At 35.0% G+C, this 17,424-nt stretch overlaps 1 protein-coding gene across 2 annotated transcripts in view; it reads left to right on the top strand.

The window, feature by feature from the left end:
* CFH (complement factor H) overlaps window positions 1–17,424 on the top strand; it is a 76,032-nt gene that overhangs the window by 28,502 nt on the left and 30,106 nt on the right. For both annotated transcript variants that reach the window (XM_034667166.1, XM_034667167.1), the window contains exons 4-9: window positions 477–553; window positions 1,791–1,982; window positions 3,574–3,744; window positions 6,033–6,206; window positions 13,005–13,199; window positions 13,639–13,815. In XM_034667166.1, coding sequence (XP_034523057.1) covers window positions 477–553; window positions 1,791–1,982; window positions 3,574–3,744; window positions 6,033–6,206; window positions 13,005–13,199; window positions 13,639–13,815 — 986 coding nt within the window. The remainder of the gene's footprint in view (window positions 1–476; window positions 554–1,790; window positions 1,983–3,573; window positions 3,745–6,032; window positions 6,207–13,004; window positions 13,200–13,638; window positions 13,816–17,424) is intronic.

Raw genomic sequence — 17,424 nt, 5'->3', positions numbered from 1 at the left:
ATGAAAAGATAAAAGGATATTGTGCACAAAATCATAATGAGTTTGTGTTGTGAACCAAGGTTTACGACTATTCCAAGTCCATGTGCCTGAGGACTTGAGGCTCTTTCTTAAGTAAGAAAGAAGCTTAAGAAAGAATGAAAAAAATTTAAGAAACAGAGAAAGAGATTTAAGAAAAAGAAAGAGAAAGAGAAAAGAAAGAAGAAAAAAAAGAAAGAAAAAAGAGAAAGAAAGAAAGAAAGAAAGAAGAGAAAGAAAGAAAAAAGAGAAAAGAAAGAAAAGGAGGGAGGGAAGATGGAAGGGAGGAAGGAGGGAGGGATGGAAGGAAGGAAAGAAGGAAGGAGGGAGGGAGGGAAGGAAGGAAGGAAATGCATATGCTGTTAATTTTCTCTGAAATGGAGTTTTGAGACTTTCAGAATGTTATCAAAATTGCATATGAAAACATATTAGCTCATCACTCTGTTATTTTTGTTTTTCAGGTATCAATTGCTAGGTAGGATTAATTTCCGTGAGTGTGAACCAGAGGGATGGACCAATGATATTCCTCTTTGTGAAGGTACATGTAAAATTGATTTACCAACATATTCAAATATTTTAAATATCTAAGATTTTTTGAGATGTCTTACATCAAAGTTTCTTTAAAATTTGTAATTAAATATTTTTTACTTAAAGTATTTTTGTGGCTTCTAATATAGTACAGAATGGATATCTAGACTTTTTATTACTGCATTATTTTGTGTTTCATTAACCAAATATGAGTACAGGTTCATCTGATCTAATATTCAAAGTATTCAGGGTATTAGAACCCAAAAGGAAAGGGTTCTAACCACTAGAAAAAACACAAGTATCAGAATTTCAACTTTATTAATGAAGATATTCTCACCGCGTTATACGCAAATAATGAATCATGGAACATTACATCAAAAACTAAGGATATACTGTGTGGTGACAAACATAACATAATAAAAAGTTATTTAAAAAAAAAAGGAAGAAATTCTCACCCAATAATCACCCAAGTGCAAGGATCTCCAGTAACAGCTGAAGTGAAGAACATGATTTAGACATTTCTGCCCTCTAGTGTGGCAAGGGAGATTTTCCTGTGGTCTTAGTCTTACTGAAAAGAGACAGGAAGTAAGGAAGAGCTCTACTTTTTCTTACTGACCCATAAAGCAAAGAGTAAGAATGAGAAAATGTAGACCCTGTTTCCAGATTTTGAGCTAGTAATCCCAATCTCTAGTCATCATGGAAGTAAGAGAGATAAATCAGAATAGTCTTAGTTCCATGACGAGGAAAAAGTAGAGAGGGAGAGGGAAGGAGGAGAGACAGTGGAAGAGAGAGAGAGAGGAAGGAGGAGGAAGAGGAACAAGGTGGAGGAGGAGGAAGTGGAGGAGAAAAGAAGAAGAAGGAGGAGGTGGATGAGGAGGAAGAGAAGGAGGAGAAGAAGAGGAAGAAGGGGAAGGAGGAGGAGGAGGGGGAAGAGGAGGAAGTGAAGGAGGAGGGGAGAGGAAGGGGGACAGGAGGAAAGGGTAAGGAGGAGGAAGAAGAAATGTGATCACTCATTTTCTTTGTCCACTCTCATAGGAAAAGAATGAGAGATAAGCTTATTGTTTTTTTTTTAACTTACTAGCCCTTATATCCAACAGTTTTATCAAACGCTTCTTTTAAAAAATTAAGTAATTTCCCCCAATCTAACTTTGCTTATGATTTTATCCATATATGTGAATGTATACATAATTTTCATAATAAAGTTGTCAAATTCTATTAGGAAAAGTTACATTTATTTTTTTTTTCAGTTGTTAAGTGTTTACCAGTGACAGAACCAGAGAATGGGAGACTTAGCAGTACTGCGTTGGAACTAGACCAAGACTATACTTTTGGACAAGTAGTACGGTTTCATTGTAATTCAGGCTTCAAGCTTGATGGGCCTGCAGAAATCCATTGCTCAACAAATGGTGTTTGGAGTGGAGAAACACCAAAATGTGTGGGTAAGATACACTTACTGTTCATGTGATTGGTTGATTTTATTTTTTCTCATGAAAATATGCATTTTCAAATACTGTGCCTCCTAAAGAATATGAATAATACTAATAACTAACATTTATTGAGCACTTACTATTTGCCAGTATTTGATCCAAGTTCTTTACATGCATCATTCCATTTTACCTTCAAAATGTCTGTGATTTATGCTCTATTTTCTGCTCTATTTTATAATCAAGGAAACTGGGGTGCAAAAAAAAGTTAAGTCTCATGACCTAGATTATCATGGCATAAATGCTAGAGTTAAGATTCAAACCTTGGTACCTGAAACCAAAGCCCATGGCCTTAACTGTAATTAAATTATGATTGGTTTTCATGGATCAAATAGCATTTCTGCTGCAAGTTTTAATGTTGGCCTATAGAATAGGCTTTCTTTTAACTTGAAAAATGAAAAATTCATTATTTATTTCCACTGATGAATCATGATGACCTTCTGTGCTTGAATAATACTTCTAGAAAAGGGTCCTGTTTTATATATACACTGTGAGTTTAGATAAGTGTGTGGAACTGAACTGCATCCACTAAATAAATTTTTGCATTTTAAAAAAAGTTCTATAGTAAACTGTAAGTCAAAATTTCTTTAGTTATAATACTGCTAACCAGTACATCATGACCAGTCTGATTATTGGGGCTTTTGTAATGAAACATTATGGTCAATTTATTTAAAAGTGCCATATTTCATTTTACCAGACTTGTGCGACAGAAATTTCTGCCATATATATTTTTTAACATTATCTAAAATCTCTTGATTATTTTCACTTTCTTCAGTCTAGTCTATCCAACAGTGAGATGCAGAGAAAAGCATTCCTCTTCTTAAAAACTCTAACAAATTTTGCTCCTCAAGTCAGTAATGGTAAACATATTTATATGCAGCACAGCAAATACTGTATGTTCTAGAGGTTCACAGATGGGGTTTCCTTCTTAAGACTAAATTTCTGTGGTTAGTGAAACTTTCGTGGAATAACTAATGCATATTTTTCAAAAGAAGTTGAGGAGGGGGAAAGCATACCAGTCACGGGAAGACATGGAGAGGAAGGTACAAATACAAGGTCGCAAGTCAGTGACAGGTTGAAGATAAGCCAGTACAAAGTTCTAAGGTGCTACATGTCATGCTGAAGAATTTGGCTTTTATTCAGGCTGAATTGGGAATCGATGGAGGATTTTAAATGGAACAATGAAGGGACAAAAAAAAAAAAAGGCCCTGAAGTTACAAACAGGAAAGCAGATTCGAAAGATGGGAGAATTGGATTTGGGAAACTAGTTATTGTTGCTGTAATCCCAGGGAGAAATGTTTGAGAGAAGATGGGGTCAAAGATGATGGCCAGTTTTTGTTTGTTTGTTTGTTTGTTTTAGACAGATAATTTGAATGGATAGTGATGCCGCAAAAACAAGTCAGTTCTTTTCAACTGTGTTAGAATTTTTGTTTGGTTGCCTGATTTACCTAATGGAAACAGAATTTGTGTCTTTAATATAACTATGTCTCAGACAAGGCCCTCTAATATATAACATACATTTTGGAATTTAATCCCTTATATTTAGAAATTTCCTGCCAAGAGCCAAAAATTGTAAATGGACGTCCTACATCTCAGAAGCAAATTTACAAGGAAAATGAACGACTTCAATATCAATGTAACAAGGGTTATGAATACGCTGATAGAGGAGATGCCATATGTACTAAATTTGGATGGACTCCAACTCCTTCATGTAGAGGTAATGTTATATTTCTTTTCTATATATTTTGCTGTATATTTTATAAATTGGTTCATTCATATACTCCTTACAGTTAAGCAGTTTATTTTTTCTCACAATAGAGTATTAATGTTTACAAGAATCAACTATTATAAAGACAATATACTTAACATTTTGTGTGCAAGGCCCATTTTGAGATCAATTAGTATACTTCTCTCATTCTGAAAATAGACATAAAAGAACCAGAAGCATTCAATAACTTATTAAACAATTGGTCTGTGATCAAAAAGCAAGTCTAGAGCAGAGCCAGGGTTGTAATAGGCTTCCTAATTCCCAGGTATCTACACTTCCCAGATTGCTCTTATAAAGCCCAGCATTTAGCTATAAAAAGTAAATTATATTAATACCAGATGAGGAAACCCTCCATTGACAATGGAATTAAGTGGGAGTAACTGGAGATTTCATTAACCACAGACCTAAGATGAATCAACAGTGATGATGCTGGGGGAAAAAAACAAAACAAAACTCTTTTAGACTTCATAATGGGAGGATGTTGTACAGAGCTAGAATCCATCTTAACTGTGTTTGGTGCCCACCAAAATTATGTCTGAAATATTGTGTTCTACTTAGAGAGATGGTTTCAAACTATCATGGCCAAAAAGAGAGAATGTAGACAGTTGAGTTTAAGAAATCATATCACAGCTATAGCATGGTAATAACTGTGTTGAGATAATTGCAAACCATTTGTGGAAAAGAGTGAATCAGCTTCTGTTGAGGGCAGTAGCAGTGAGTGAAACAAGCAACAAGGGCTAACATACATGAAATCAGAGGTCAAGTGCCCTTCTCAAAGGGTGAGTTTTACAGATATTGTCATACTGTGGGCCATGGTGGGTGGGGAGATGGTAAGAAGAGTTGAACTCTTAGGAGCCCTCTGAACTTTTAATATGTGATTCATAATTACATGTATAAACCTTGTTTAATGATCCTCTTTTACAATAACTAGAGTTAGCTTTTGAGTCAATTTTATTCTTTAAAAAAATTTAGTTGACTTTTTTAAATTTTAAGTAACCTCTACACCCAACATGGGGCTTGAACTCACAGCCCTGATATCTAGTGTCACATGCTCTGCCGACTGAGCCAGCCAGGCACCCTCTCCCCTGCCAAAAACAAAAAAAGTTTGAGTCCACAAACAGCTCCTTGGAAAATATATCCTCCTACAGTTGAGTGACCTCCACTTTCAGACATTATTAAGAAAATATTTTAGAAAGAGGTTAATGAACACAGAACAATGATCACTCGCATTAGATCCATGTTCAGCTGATGGTGTGTGGAGTCCAACTGTTTGTCTTCATGGCATTCATGGTTCCTACATAACATGGGTGCACAAGTCCTCTGGCATTAACTTCTGCCATATGTTTTACTTCCAGAACCCCACTTGAATATTTAGATAAAGTTATCCATCCAGTCATCAAAATATAACTTATAAACCACTTATTTTGTATCAGTCCCCTTGTCCTATATAAACATTAGAATAAATCATCATTCCAAGTGTCAATGAACATTAGAATAAATCATCATTCCAGGTTTCAATGAAGTTACCTACTTCAAAGTAAGACTTCGGAATCTGAATTCAATTTTACTTTGACAAAAGTTAAAGTTTATTTCCTATTTATGCTCACTTCCAATGTAGGTCTGAAGGGACTCTGCTCATTATATTAACTGTAAGAATCAAGGGATAGAGACATCATCTTTCCATGGCTTTCCTTAATCACTGCAGCTATGGAGAAGAGTACATAAAAAATCACAAAATGGCTTTTAAAATTTCCTCCCTGAAGGGAAACATGTTACTTTACACTAATTTCATTGTCCTCTGCAAATCGTCGGGCTATGTCTACTTCAAATGGGTAGGGATATGCAATCTAAGTGTCTGGAAAGAAGAGACTTGGAATATTTGTAAACAGTCCCAATGAGAACCACAGATGCCAAGGAAGTTGAAGAATAGTTGGAAAGAATAGTTGAAGCAATATGTCATGAATTTATTGCCATGTATGGAATATCATGATGTATGCGATAGCTTTGGAGAAAGGATTAGAGTCCAGGGAGCACAAATATATCATATGAGAGATAATAGTGGTGGGACATGAATGATATGGTGGGAAGATATGAGACTATACTCATTTTAATCTCATTTTTGTGCTGTGATAGGGACAAAAAAAATAATATCCAGTTCCTTTATTTTTATGTACTTGATTATTTTAATGGGTAGTGATTTCTACATTATCCACATGTCCTTTTTTTTTTCTTTTCAGAAGTAGCATGTGCTTCTCCTTATATTCCAAATGGTGACTACAGACCTAAAGCCGTCCAATACAGAACTGGAGATGAAATCACATATTACTGTAGAAATGACTATTATCCTGCAACCCATGTAAATACTGCAACATGTACTAGCAAAGGCTGGCAACCTCCTCCAAGATGTACTTGTAAGTTCCATTCATATCTTGACTTCTTAATTCTGAAATTACTGTCTCTTAAACAAACAAGCGTTTCACTATTGAATATAAAGTTGGTGTGTGTTGGTCATATATAGGCTTTATACATTGAGATATGTTCCCTCTACACCCACTTTGTTAAGAGTTTCGTCATAAAAGTTCTTGAATTTTATCAAATGCTTTTTGTGCATCTGTTAAGATGATCATATGATTTTTATCCTTCGTTTTGTTAATGTGGTGTATCACATTGATTTGTGGGTGTTGAACCATCCTTGCATCCCTGAAATGAATCCTACTTGATCAAAGTATATTATCCTTTTAATGTATTGTTGAATTCAGTTTGCTAATATTTTGTTGAAGATTTTTACACCTATGTTTTTCAGGTATTGGCCTGTAATTTTCTTCTCTGTGGTGTCTTTCTCTGGTTTTGGTATCAGGGTAACTCTGGCCACATAAAATGACTATGGAAGTGTTCCCTCCTCTTCTATATTTTTGAAGAGTTAGAAAAGGATTGACATCAATCCTTCTTTAAATGTTGGTATAATTGACCAGTGAAGTCATCTGGTCTTAGACTTTTTCTGTTGGGAGGTTTTTGATTACTGATTTAATCTCCAGACTAGTAATTGGTCTTTCAGATTTTTTATTTCTTCACGATTCAGTCTTGGTAGGTTGTATATTTCTGGGAATTTATCTATCTATTCTATGTTGTCCAATTCATTGGTGTATAATTGTTAATAGTAGTCTCTTATGAGCCTTTATATTTCTCAGATATCAATTGTATGTCTCCTCTTTCACTTCTGATTATATATAGATATATAATCATTTCTGATATATACGATTATATATAATCAGAAAAGATATTTGATGTGATTTCAGACTTCTTAATATTATTAAGACTTGTTCTTTGATATAACATACGTCTATCCTGAAGAATGTTCCATGTGTACTTGATAAGAGTTTGTATTCTGATAGTTCTAGATGGATGTTCTGTGTATGTCTGTTACGTTCATTTGGTCTAACATGTCACTTCATGTCAGTATCTCCTGATTGATTTTCTGTCTGAATGATCTATTGATTGATGAAAGAGAGAGTAAGAATTATTGTATTGCTATTTCTCCCTTTATTTCTGTTAATATTTTCTTAACATTTTAAGTGTTCTTATGTTGACTGCTTAAAATTTACAAGTATTATATCCTCTTGTGGGATGAGCTCCTCAATGTAATGACCATTTTTGTCTTTTATTACTGTCCTTGCTTTAAAGTCTATTTTGTCTGATATAAGTATAGCACACTAGTGTTTTCTCTTTTTTTCTTTTTATTTATTTATTTTTTTTCTGGCTTTCGTTTGCATGGAATATCTTTTTCTATCCCCTCACTTTCAGTCTGTGTGTCCTTACATCTGAACTGAGCCTCTTATAGGCAGCATACAAATGGGTCTTTTTTTTTTTTTAAATCTATTCAGCCATGCTCTATCTTTTGACTAGAGTATTTAGTACATTTACATTTAAAGTAGTTATTTATAGGTGTGTGCTTATTACCATTTTGTTATTTGTTTTCCCACTGTTTTGTAATTCCTCTGGTCCTTTCTTCTCTTGCTTTATGTCTTAAACTTCTGCACATTTACCAAATGTTTTCACTTTGTGATTACCACAAAACGTACATAAAACAACTTATATTTACAGTAGTCTACTTTAACTTGAAAAGAACTTAAGTTTGATTGTGTTCTAAAGCTCTAACATCTTACTCCCCCATGTTTATATTTTTGATGTCACAATTTACATGTTTTGTCCATCCTTTAATAAATTATCATAGTTATTCTTGTTTTTACTACTTTTGTCTTTTTACCTTCTTACTAACTTTGTAAGTGATCAACCCTTACAACATTATTCTTAATTTTACCATATATTTGTCTTTACCAATGAGATTTATACATTTATATGTTTTCCTGTTAATAATTAGCACCCTTTTGCCTCAACCTAAAGAATTCCCTATAACAGTTCTTATAATGCTGGTCTAGTGGTGATTAACTTCTTTAGCTTTGCTTGTCTGGGAAACTTTTTAATCTTTCTATGTAGCAAGTTGGCTTTCTCTTGCTGCTTTTGAGATTCTCTCCCTGTCTTTAACTTTTGATAGTTTAACTATAATGTGTATTGGTGTGGGTTTCTTTGAGTTTGTCTTATTTGCAACTCTGTAGGTTTTCTGGATCTGTATGTCTATTTCCTTCCCCAAATTAGGGAAATGTTCAGTCTCTATTTCTTCAAATAAGTTTTCTGCCCCTTTCTCTCTTCTTCTGGGACTCTTATAGTGTGAATGTTGGTCTGCTGATGTTGTCCCATCAGTCCTTATCTTTACTCTTTTGTATTCCTTTTTCTTTTTGCTGCTTTGATTTGCTGCATCCACTATCTTCTCTTCCCTATCCTTTCAGGAAGGATCAAAGTTGGTCTTCCACTATCCTGTTCCCGATCCTGTCTTCTGCTTCATCTAGTCTGCTATTGAAACTTTTTACTGAATTTTTCAGTACAAGTATTGCATTCCTCAGCTCTGTGATTTCTACTTGGTACTTTCTTATATGTTCTATCTCTTTGTTGAAATTCTCACTATATTTATCCATTCTTCTCCCAAGCTTAGTGAGCATCTTTATAACCATTATTTTGAACTCTTTATCAGGTAAATCACTCATTTTCATTTTATCAAAGGCTTTTTCTGAAGTTTTATCTTGTTCTTTCATTTTGAATATATTCCTCTGTTTCTTTATTTTCCTTGATTCTCTGTGTTGGTTTCTGTGCATTAGATAAAACAGCCACCACTCCTAATCTTGAAGGAATGACCTCACTTAGGAGATGACCATTATTGTTTAGCCCTGCCCTGGTTTTTGGTTATCTCTCAAGCCTTGTGATTGTCCAATCACACTACTTTATTTTTAGTGGCTCCCAGTAGCTGAGAGTGGGTCAAGACCTGGCCAGTGTCCCAAAGGGCAGAATCTCAGCCAGCACCTACATTCAGGCTGAATGGAAGCCAGGTCCTCAGGCAGCAATGTTTAATGTATGCATATATACCTCTTTCAGGGGAAGACTTGGAGATGGGCATTTCTGTCTGCTCCTTCTGAACTGAGCAATAGAGTGATAGCCAGTTAAGAACTGTTTCTTTCTCTGCCACCATCTATTTGAGTTCATGAATACAAACCCTGCTGGCCACCAAGGGCAGGCAATCAAGGGCCAATACCTGGGCAGCAATCACAAAAGCCAGGGCACCAGATGTGTGTATGATCTCCCTTCTAGGAGGTACCAGCACTCTGGAGTGCAGCAAAGAGAGAGCTGTGGCCTCTAACAGTTTCTGGGAGGATTACAGTTGGCCCTTAGTTTAATTAGAAGCCTGCCTTTCAGGCCTCAGTTATGAAGATAGACCAATAGGAATCACTCAGCTAGTTTGGCGGGGGAAGGGCAGTTCAGTCAAAATTATTCCACATGTAACTTCAGTGTGTTTAAGGGTAGAGGTGTGTTCAGGATCTCCTATATCTCCATCTTGAATCACTTCCATAAGAAAAATATTTAATCATGTTTATGGTTGGCTTATGGAAATGGTAGATCAGTCCAACTATATCTGGACCTCAGCAAGGTTATACCACAAGAGACCTTATGAAGTTCTTGTGGACAAGATGGGGATATTGACCAGTTAGATGGTTTATGAGAGAGTTGGTATTTCATTAAATAACCTTACCTAAGTGTCAGATTCAGGACTTTGTTCTTAGGCCTATTTCATTACTCATTTCTGTTGTCATATAGTTTCATTGGATTAGGGGAAACAGTACAAATTCACAAGTGGAATTACTCAGGATAATGATAGTGAATCTGCATTAGCACAGATTCATTCTTCAAAAAGAATCCTATGGGCTAAGTTGAATCTAATAACATGACATTTAGTAGTGATAACTGTAAGATCCTGGACTTAGGTCAAAGGAATCAGCTGTACAAGTACAGACAGATTAGTAATATTTCTTTTAAATTAGTGAATATTTGGGGTGCCTGGGGGCCTCATTTGGTTAAGCATCTGACTCTTGATTTCAGCTCAGGTCTTGATTTCAGGGTTGTGAGTTCAAACCCCATGTTGGACCCTACACTGGGTGTGGAGCCTACTTTAAAAAAATTAGTGAATATTTTAATCAATTTCGAGATTAGTTTGAGTCAAAACTATGACCGAACCACCAGTAACAACCTACATTGATAGACGCGTAAGGTAGAATGATGCTGTTCTAAATCTTCCCAATCTCAGTGCTGATCAGACTATATGTGATATATTATATTTGCTTCAGAGATGATCTTGTTAGAGTATAAAAACATACTTAAATGTGCCCAGAAAACAGGAAGATAGTAAAGAGTTTCAAGCCTGTCATAATAATAATACCTACTTTTAATTTTATCCTGTATACCTTTTGAAAAGAAATCGTAGTAGGCTGTTTTCTTTCATTGATATCCTTTGAAACACCATAATAGGTAGATAACCATAGTTCTTCTGAAATCAGACCACCAGGATTCAAATCTCTCCTTTACAATTTCACAATTTAATTGAGTTGTTTAAGACTCGGTTCTTGCCAAATCCAGAGACTGAAGCTTGTCTATGGTAGAATTATTGTTAAATGACACACAACTTGATGTATCATGATGAAATTCATTCAAGGGTAAGGAGAAAATAATTTGAATCTTAAAAATTAGTAGGAGAAAAAAAACCCTAGAAGGTTACTTACAAGAATAAGAGTAAATGACCATTTTAATCTCAACATTGGAAGATTAAAGAAAGTGGGGGGGGATCTATCAATAAGAGCTATGAACTGTAGGCCAAGAACTTATACCTAGAGAAGGTATCATTTACAAATCTTTATTAAAGGGGCACCTGGATGGCTCAGTTGTTTAAGCATCTGACTTTGGCTTAGGTCATGATCCTGGGGTCCTGCTCAGCGGGGAGACTACTGTCTCTCTGTCCCTCCCCCACCTTGTGTGCATGTTTTCTCTCTCAAATAAATATGTAAAATCTTTTTAAACAATCTTTATTAAGGAAAAACATTATTATATGCAAGGATTCAAGTTGTATAATCCATATAACAAGTCTGCAGAAACTACTGGAAAATTTCTCTAATCAAACAAAAAGGAAAATGGATCAGTGAACTTAAATAAGATGAAGATGATAATGAATACTTGGGTGTGTGTTTTGGAACTTTTGTTCATGTGTTGCACAAGATTTCTTGCAATTGAATCATTTTATGAAAAAAACCCTAATATTAGTCTGGTATTAAAAGTACTAGATTTTCTCTAAATCATCCAACAGAAAGGGAAAGTTTTTCTAGAAAATATTATATATAAATGTGTTTAAACAACAGAAGTCTTAAACATATATATCAAAAATATTCAATATATAAGAATAACTCAAAAAATATAATTATATTTTACCTCAATAAAAATAGGACATTTTGGTGTTTAAAAATAATCAACTATGAAGGCATCAAATTTCACTTTTATTCTAAAATATACATGTTATGACTTATATGACATGGTTGAAAGCATTCCTATATATGATATATATGACATATTATGTAAATATGACATATTTTTAAACACCTAATGTACATGATATATACATACTATGACATAAATGTCACATTATATATGATATATATGTCATATAAGTGTAAATATACAATATATAGTATGACATGTATGACATTTTAAAATACTTCATCTAGGGGCGCCTGGGTGACACAGCGGTTAAGCATCTGTCTTCGGCTCAGGGCGTGATCCCGGTGTTATGGGATCGAGCCCCACGTCAGGCTCCTCTGCTATAAGCCTGCTTCTTCCTCTCCCACTCCCCCTGCTTGTGTTCCCTCTCTCGCTGGCTGTCTCTCTCTGTCAAATAAATAAATAAAATCTTTAAAAAAAAATACTTCATCTATATAATATATGTCATATATATGACATATTTTAAAATATCTCATTCTCCAATTAAAATTAGTAATAACAATCANCTTTAAATCTTAATATATGTCATATATATGACATATTTTAAAATATCTCATTCTCCAATTAAAATTAGTAATAACAATCAAATGTTTACCATAATCTTAATTAATTTGGATATTAAGAAATATTCTTAGTCCATTTCTCTGATTAAATAAAAAGAGGAAAACTTGCCTCAATGACTGGTTTCAGGCTTTAATAAGAATATTATTTTTCTGTAAAATGTGGTGAATGGAAAAATTTTTTGTTTCTCTATATTTCTTACACTATTTACAATAAATAGAAAAATAAATTAATGAATGTTAATCTACAAAAAATTCCACTATCTCCCTACATTGAGTTGGTTTGAGAAGAAAACCCAGGGCTCTGATTTCTGTTGAGAGCAGAAAAGAAAGGAAAACAAAATAGATGATCTGAGCAATAAAATCATTACTTTCATCTCTCAACCAAGATGCTCATTTAATCAACCAGGGCTAGGATATACAAACTCAAGGAGACTTTGTTAAATAGTTCTGTACACTTTTATTCCTCAAGAGTTTTTGTACAAGTTTATGTATCATGTGACCCACAAGATACAATTTTAACTTCATTAGCAATAATTTCATCACATATCCCTGTCATATGAATTTTATAACTTTTCTTGTCCTAGAAACCCTGTTGCAATGAGTGAAATTATGCTAATAAAAGGATATAATCACCAATGAAACAATTCATTTCTAATTTTATTTTTTTATTAAGGTAAAACTTTATTTATACTGTTTTTGTTTCTTTGTTTGTATTGCAAGTGAAGCCTTGTGATTTTCCAGAAATAAAACATGGACGTTTGTATGATGAAAATAGATATAGACCATACTTTCCAGTAGCTATAGGGAAATATTATTACTATTCCTGTAATTCCAATTTTGTGACTCCTTCACGAAGTTACTGGCAGTACATTACTTGCACACACGAAGGATGGAACCCAAAAGTACCATGCCAGAGTAAGTAAACCTTTTTATAATTGTATATGTGTAAACACTTCAAATAGTGGGGGGAAAACACATAAGTGAGTACAATTAAGCCTTGTACGACAAAAATAAGGCCAACGGATAATTTTTATGAACAAAAAGACCAATATAGGTTTTTCCTTTTACGAGGAGCTCTTCATAAAAATCACATTAGAGCTAAAGATAGAAGCTTTTCAAAAAATACCTAAAACATTCCTACTATTTTAATTATAAAAACTGAAGATAAATAATATTGAATATGATGCTTTTCTTTGTACACATTTGGTAGTAGTTTTAGTTTTTCTCAAGTTACGTGTTATTTTTGGATACTTAAGCATTATAGTTTAAATAGTGTACAAATAGGTTTAATTTACATTTTGACTGGATTTATGGGTTTCTAAAAATTTTTGTTCATCATTTTTATGATTTTTAGGACGATGTATTTTCAATTATTTGAAAAATGGAGATTATCCGAGGCAAGGACAAACATATTTCCAAGGTGAATCTGTGCCAGTTAAATGCAATTCTGGTTACAGTCTTCAAAATGAGCAGACTGTAATGACATGTACAGAGAATGACTGGTTCCCTCCTCCCGAATGCATTCCTCTCAGTAAGTAAAAGATCTGAAATCCCAGTATATTTATGGTTTTCTAACCCTCATCTATATTAACAGTAGCAAAATGTTAAATCAACTTTCTTATTTCTGCCAATGGATATACTTAGCTTTATTTTTCCAAGTATGTATGAGTGGATATACAAATTTCTTGATACACATATAGCAAAATAAATGTCTACTGGTAGGTATTAGTTAAGAAAACAGTAAAAGAAACACAAAGAAACCTGTAATAATAGAGTGACACCAGCAGTGAAGGGAAGAAGATGGCAGTGGAGTAGGAGGAACATAGGCTTGCCTCGTCCAATGAATACACCTAGATAACCATCAGATCATCCTAAATACCCCACAAATTGACCTGAAGACTGGCAGAACAAATTCCACAACTAAAGTTCGAGAAGAGGCCACATCAAAGAAGTAAGATGTACAGAGACACAGTTTGAGAGAAACGGACTGTGGCCACTGAGGTGGGGAGAGAGCCATGGTCACAGAGACAGACAAGAGACAGACCAACACAGAAGGGAGCACATGGGAAAAATGAATCACCATAACAATTGTCTTGCAAAGGGAGAGGGACCAAATATCATAATTCTTACAACCAGTGGGGTTTAAAGCCTAGGGTTTTAAAGGTCAGTGTGCTTGCCTCTGTGACAGCTCAAATGGGCATTGGGGCTTGGAGAAAAGGAAGCCAAGCAGTCTGTGAACATACAACTGGAAAGAGCAATCTGAAGAGAACCCAGGGCTCACACTGAGGAGTGTGTTGCAGAAAAAGCAGTTTTCGCAGAGAGATCCCCGTGGGAACAAAGGAACTGGCAGGTGCCATTTCCCTCCCCCATTCTTCAGCATAAACATGGAGCCACCTGTGGGAACCAGCACAGGGCCAGCACTCACTACCTAACTTTCTTGCACCAAGTCCCGCCTCCCTGTGCTCCAGTGGAACCACCCTTCCCAGTCATGCTTGCCTTAGTCCCAGTGCAGCCAACCTCCTCCCCCAGGAGACCCCAAACCACAGCCCTCATATCTCCCACCCTGGGAGTTTTGGTGAGCCTTGATTCCAGCAGCGGTGGTAAGATGTCTCATTTCATAAACAGACCAGAGCACACCTAGTTAAAACTCACCACAGTCAGGCCAGGGACCAAATACTGACCATAACCGGCAAGGAGGGCCTCTGCTGATGACTGGCCTGAAGGATAAAGCAGTCAGAACACAACAGCAGTGTGCATACACCACATATTGGAGACACTCCCTGAAGTGTCAGGCCCTGGGGAATAGGTCACAACACTACAGAGCACTATAGAACCTCTTCTTCATAAGCCCATTACCCTCAAGAACAGGAGAAGTTGCTGACTTTCTGAACAAAGAACCACGCACAAAAATTTAGATAAAATGAGAAAACAGAAGAATTTGTCTCAAATGAAAGAACAATACAAGGCCACAGCCAGAGATGTCAGTTAAATATATATTAGCAAGATGCCTGATAGATAATTCAAAGTAATGATTATAAAGATACTCACTGGACTGGAGAAAAAAGTCAAAGCCATGAGTGAGAACTTTAACACAGAGATAAAGGGTAACATAGCAGAGATCAAGGGCTCAATAAACAAAATGAGAAACACACTTGATGGAATGAACAGCAGGCTGGAAGAAGCGGAGGAATGAATTAATGACCTATAAGACAGAGTAATGGAAAGTAATCATGCTGAACAAAAGCAAGAAAAAGGAATTAAGCAAAATGAGAATTGACATAGGGAACTCAGTGACTCCATCAAACACAACAACATTCACATTATAGAAGTCCCAGGAAAAAAAGAGGAAAAAGGGGGCAGAAAAATTATTTGAAGATACAATAGCAGAAAACTTCCCTAATCTGGGGGAGGAAACAGATATCCAGATCCAGGAGGCATAAAGAACCCCAAAAAATCAACAAAAGCAGACTCATACCAAGGCATGTTATAATTAAATTGGCAAAACATAGTGATATAGAAAAAATTTTAAAAGCAGAAAGACAAAAACAAAACAAAACAAACAAACAAACAAAATTCCAGTAACGTATGTGGGAAAACCCATAAGGCCACCAAGGGATTTTCAGCAGAAATTTCCCAAGTCGAAGAGAGTGGTATGATAAATTCAAAGTACTGAATGGGAAAAATCTGCAGCCAATAATATTCTATCCAGCAAGACGATTATTAAGAATAGAAGGAAAGATAAACAGTTTCTCAGACAAACATTAATGGAGTTCATGACCACAAAAGCAGCCCTGCAAGAAATATTAAAGGGTACTATTAGAAAAAGAAACCAAAAGTGACAGTATGAAGGTAGGAAACACAAAGCAGTAAAAATGAATATTTCTGTTTAAAAACATCAGTCAAGGAATTCACAAAATGAAAGGATGTAAAATATGACACCACAGACCTGGGGGAAGACAGGAGTAAAGAATGGGTTCAAACTTACATGACCATCAACTTAATATAGACTGCTATATGCAGAAGATGTTATATACAAACCTAATGGTAACCACATATCAAAAACCACTAATAAATAAGCAAAGAATAAAGAGAAAGAAATCTAATATGTCCCTAAAGAAAACCAGCAAACCATAAGAGAGAGAAAGACAAGAAAGGATCAGAGAAAATCTTCAGAAACAACCTGTTTTGTTGCAATAAATACATACCTATCAATAATTTATTTGAATGGAAACAGACTAAATGCTCCAATCAAAAGACATAAGTTGACAGAATGAATAAAACAAGACCCATCTATATGCTGCCTACAAAACTCATTTTGGAACAAAAGTCACCTGCAGATTGAAAGTTAGGGGATGGAGAACATTTATCATGCAAATGGATGTCAAAAGAATGCTGGGGTATCAATGCTTATATTGGACAAAACAGACGTAAAACAAAGACTGTAACAAAAGACAAAGAAGGACAATGTTTAATAACTAAGGGAATAATCCTACAAGAAGATGTAACAATGGTAAATATTTATCCACCCACAATCGGAGCTCCCAAATACATAAAACTGTTAATAACAAACATAAAGGAACCAATCAATAATAATACAATAATAGTAGGGGACTTTAACACCCCACTTACATCAATGGACAGATCATCTAAACAGAAAATCAACAAGGAAACAACGGCTTTGAATGACACACTGAACCAGATGGATTTGACAGATATATTCAGAACATTCTACCCTAAAACAGCAGAATACACACTCCTTTCAAATGCACATAGACTATAACACATATTAGGCCACAAAATGAGACTAAACAGATTCAAAAAGATCAAGGTCATACCATGCATCTTTTCTGACCACAATACTATAAAACTAGAAGTCAACCACAAGAAAAAAATCTGAAAGACCACAAATACATGAAGGTTAAGTAATATGCCACTAAACAATGAATGGGTCATGAGAAAATTAAAAAAAAGTAATTAAAAAGTACATGGAAACAAATGAAAATGAAAACACAACAGTTCAAAACCTTTGGAATGCAGCAAAACTGATTCCAAGGGGGAAGTTTATAGCAATACAAGCCTAGCTCAAGAAGCAAGAAAAATGTCAAATAAATAACTTAACCTTACACCAAATGGAGCTACA

Source organism: Ailuropoda melanoleuca, chromosome 8, assembly GCF_002007445.2.
Source record: "Ailuropoda melanoleuca isolate Jingjing chromosome 8, ASM200744v2, whole genome shotgun sequence".
Lineage (NCBI taxonomy): Eukaryota > Metazoa > Chordata > Mammalia > Carnivora > Ursidae > Ailuropoda > Ailuropoda melanoleuca.
This window is presented reverse-complemented; position numbering and strand designations above follow the sequence as displayed.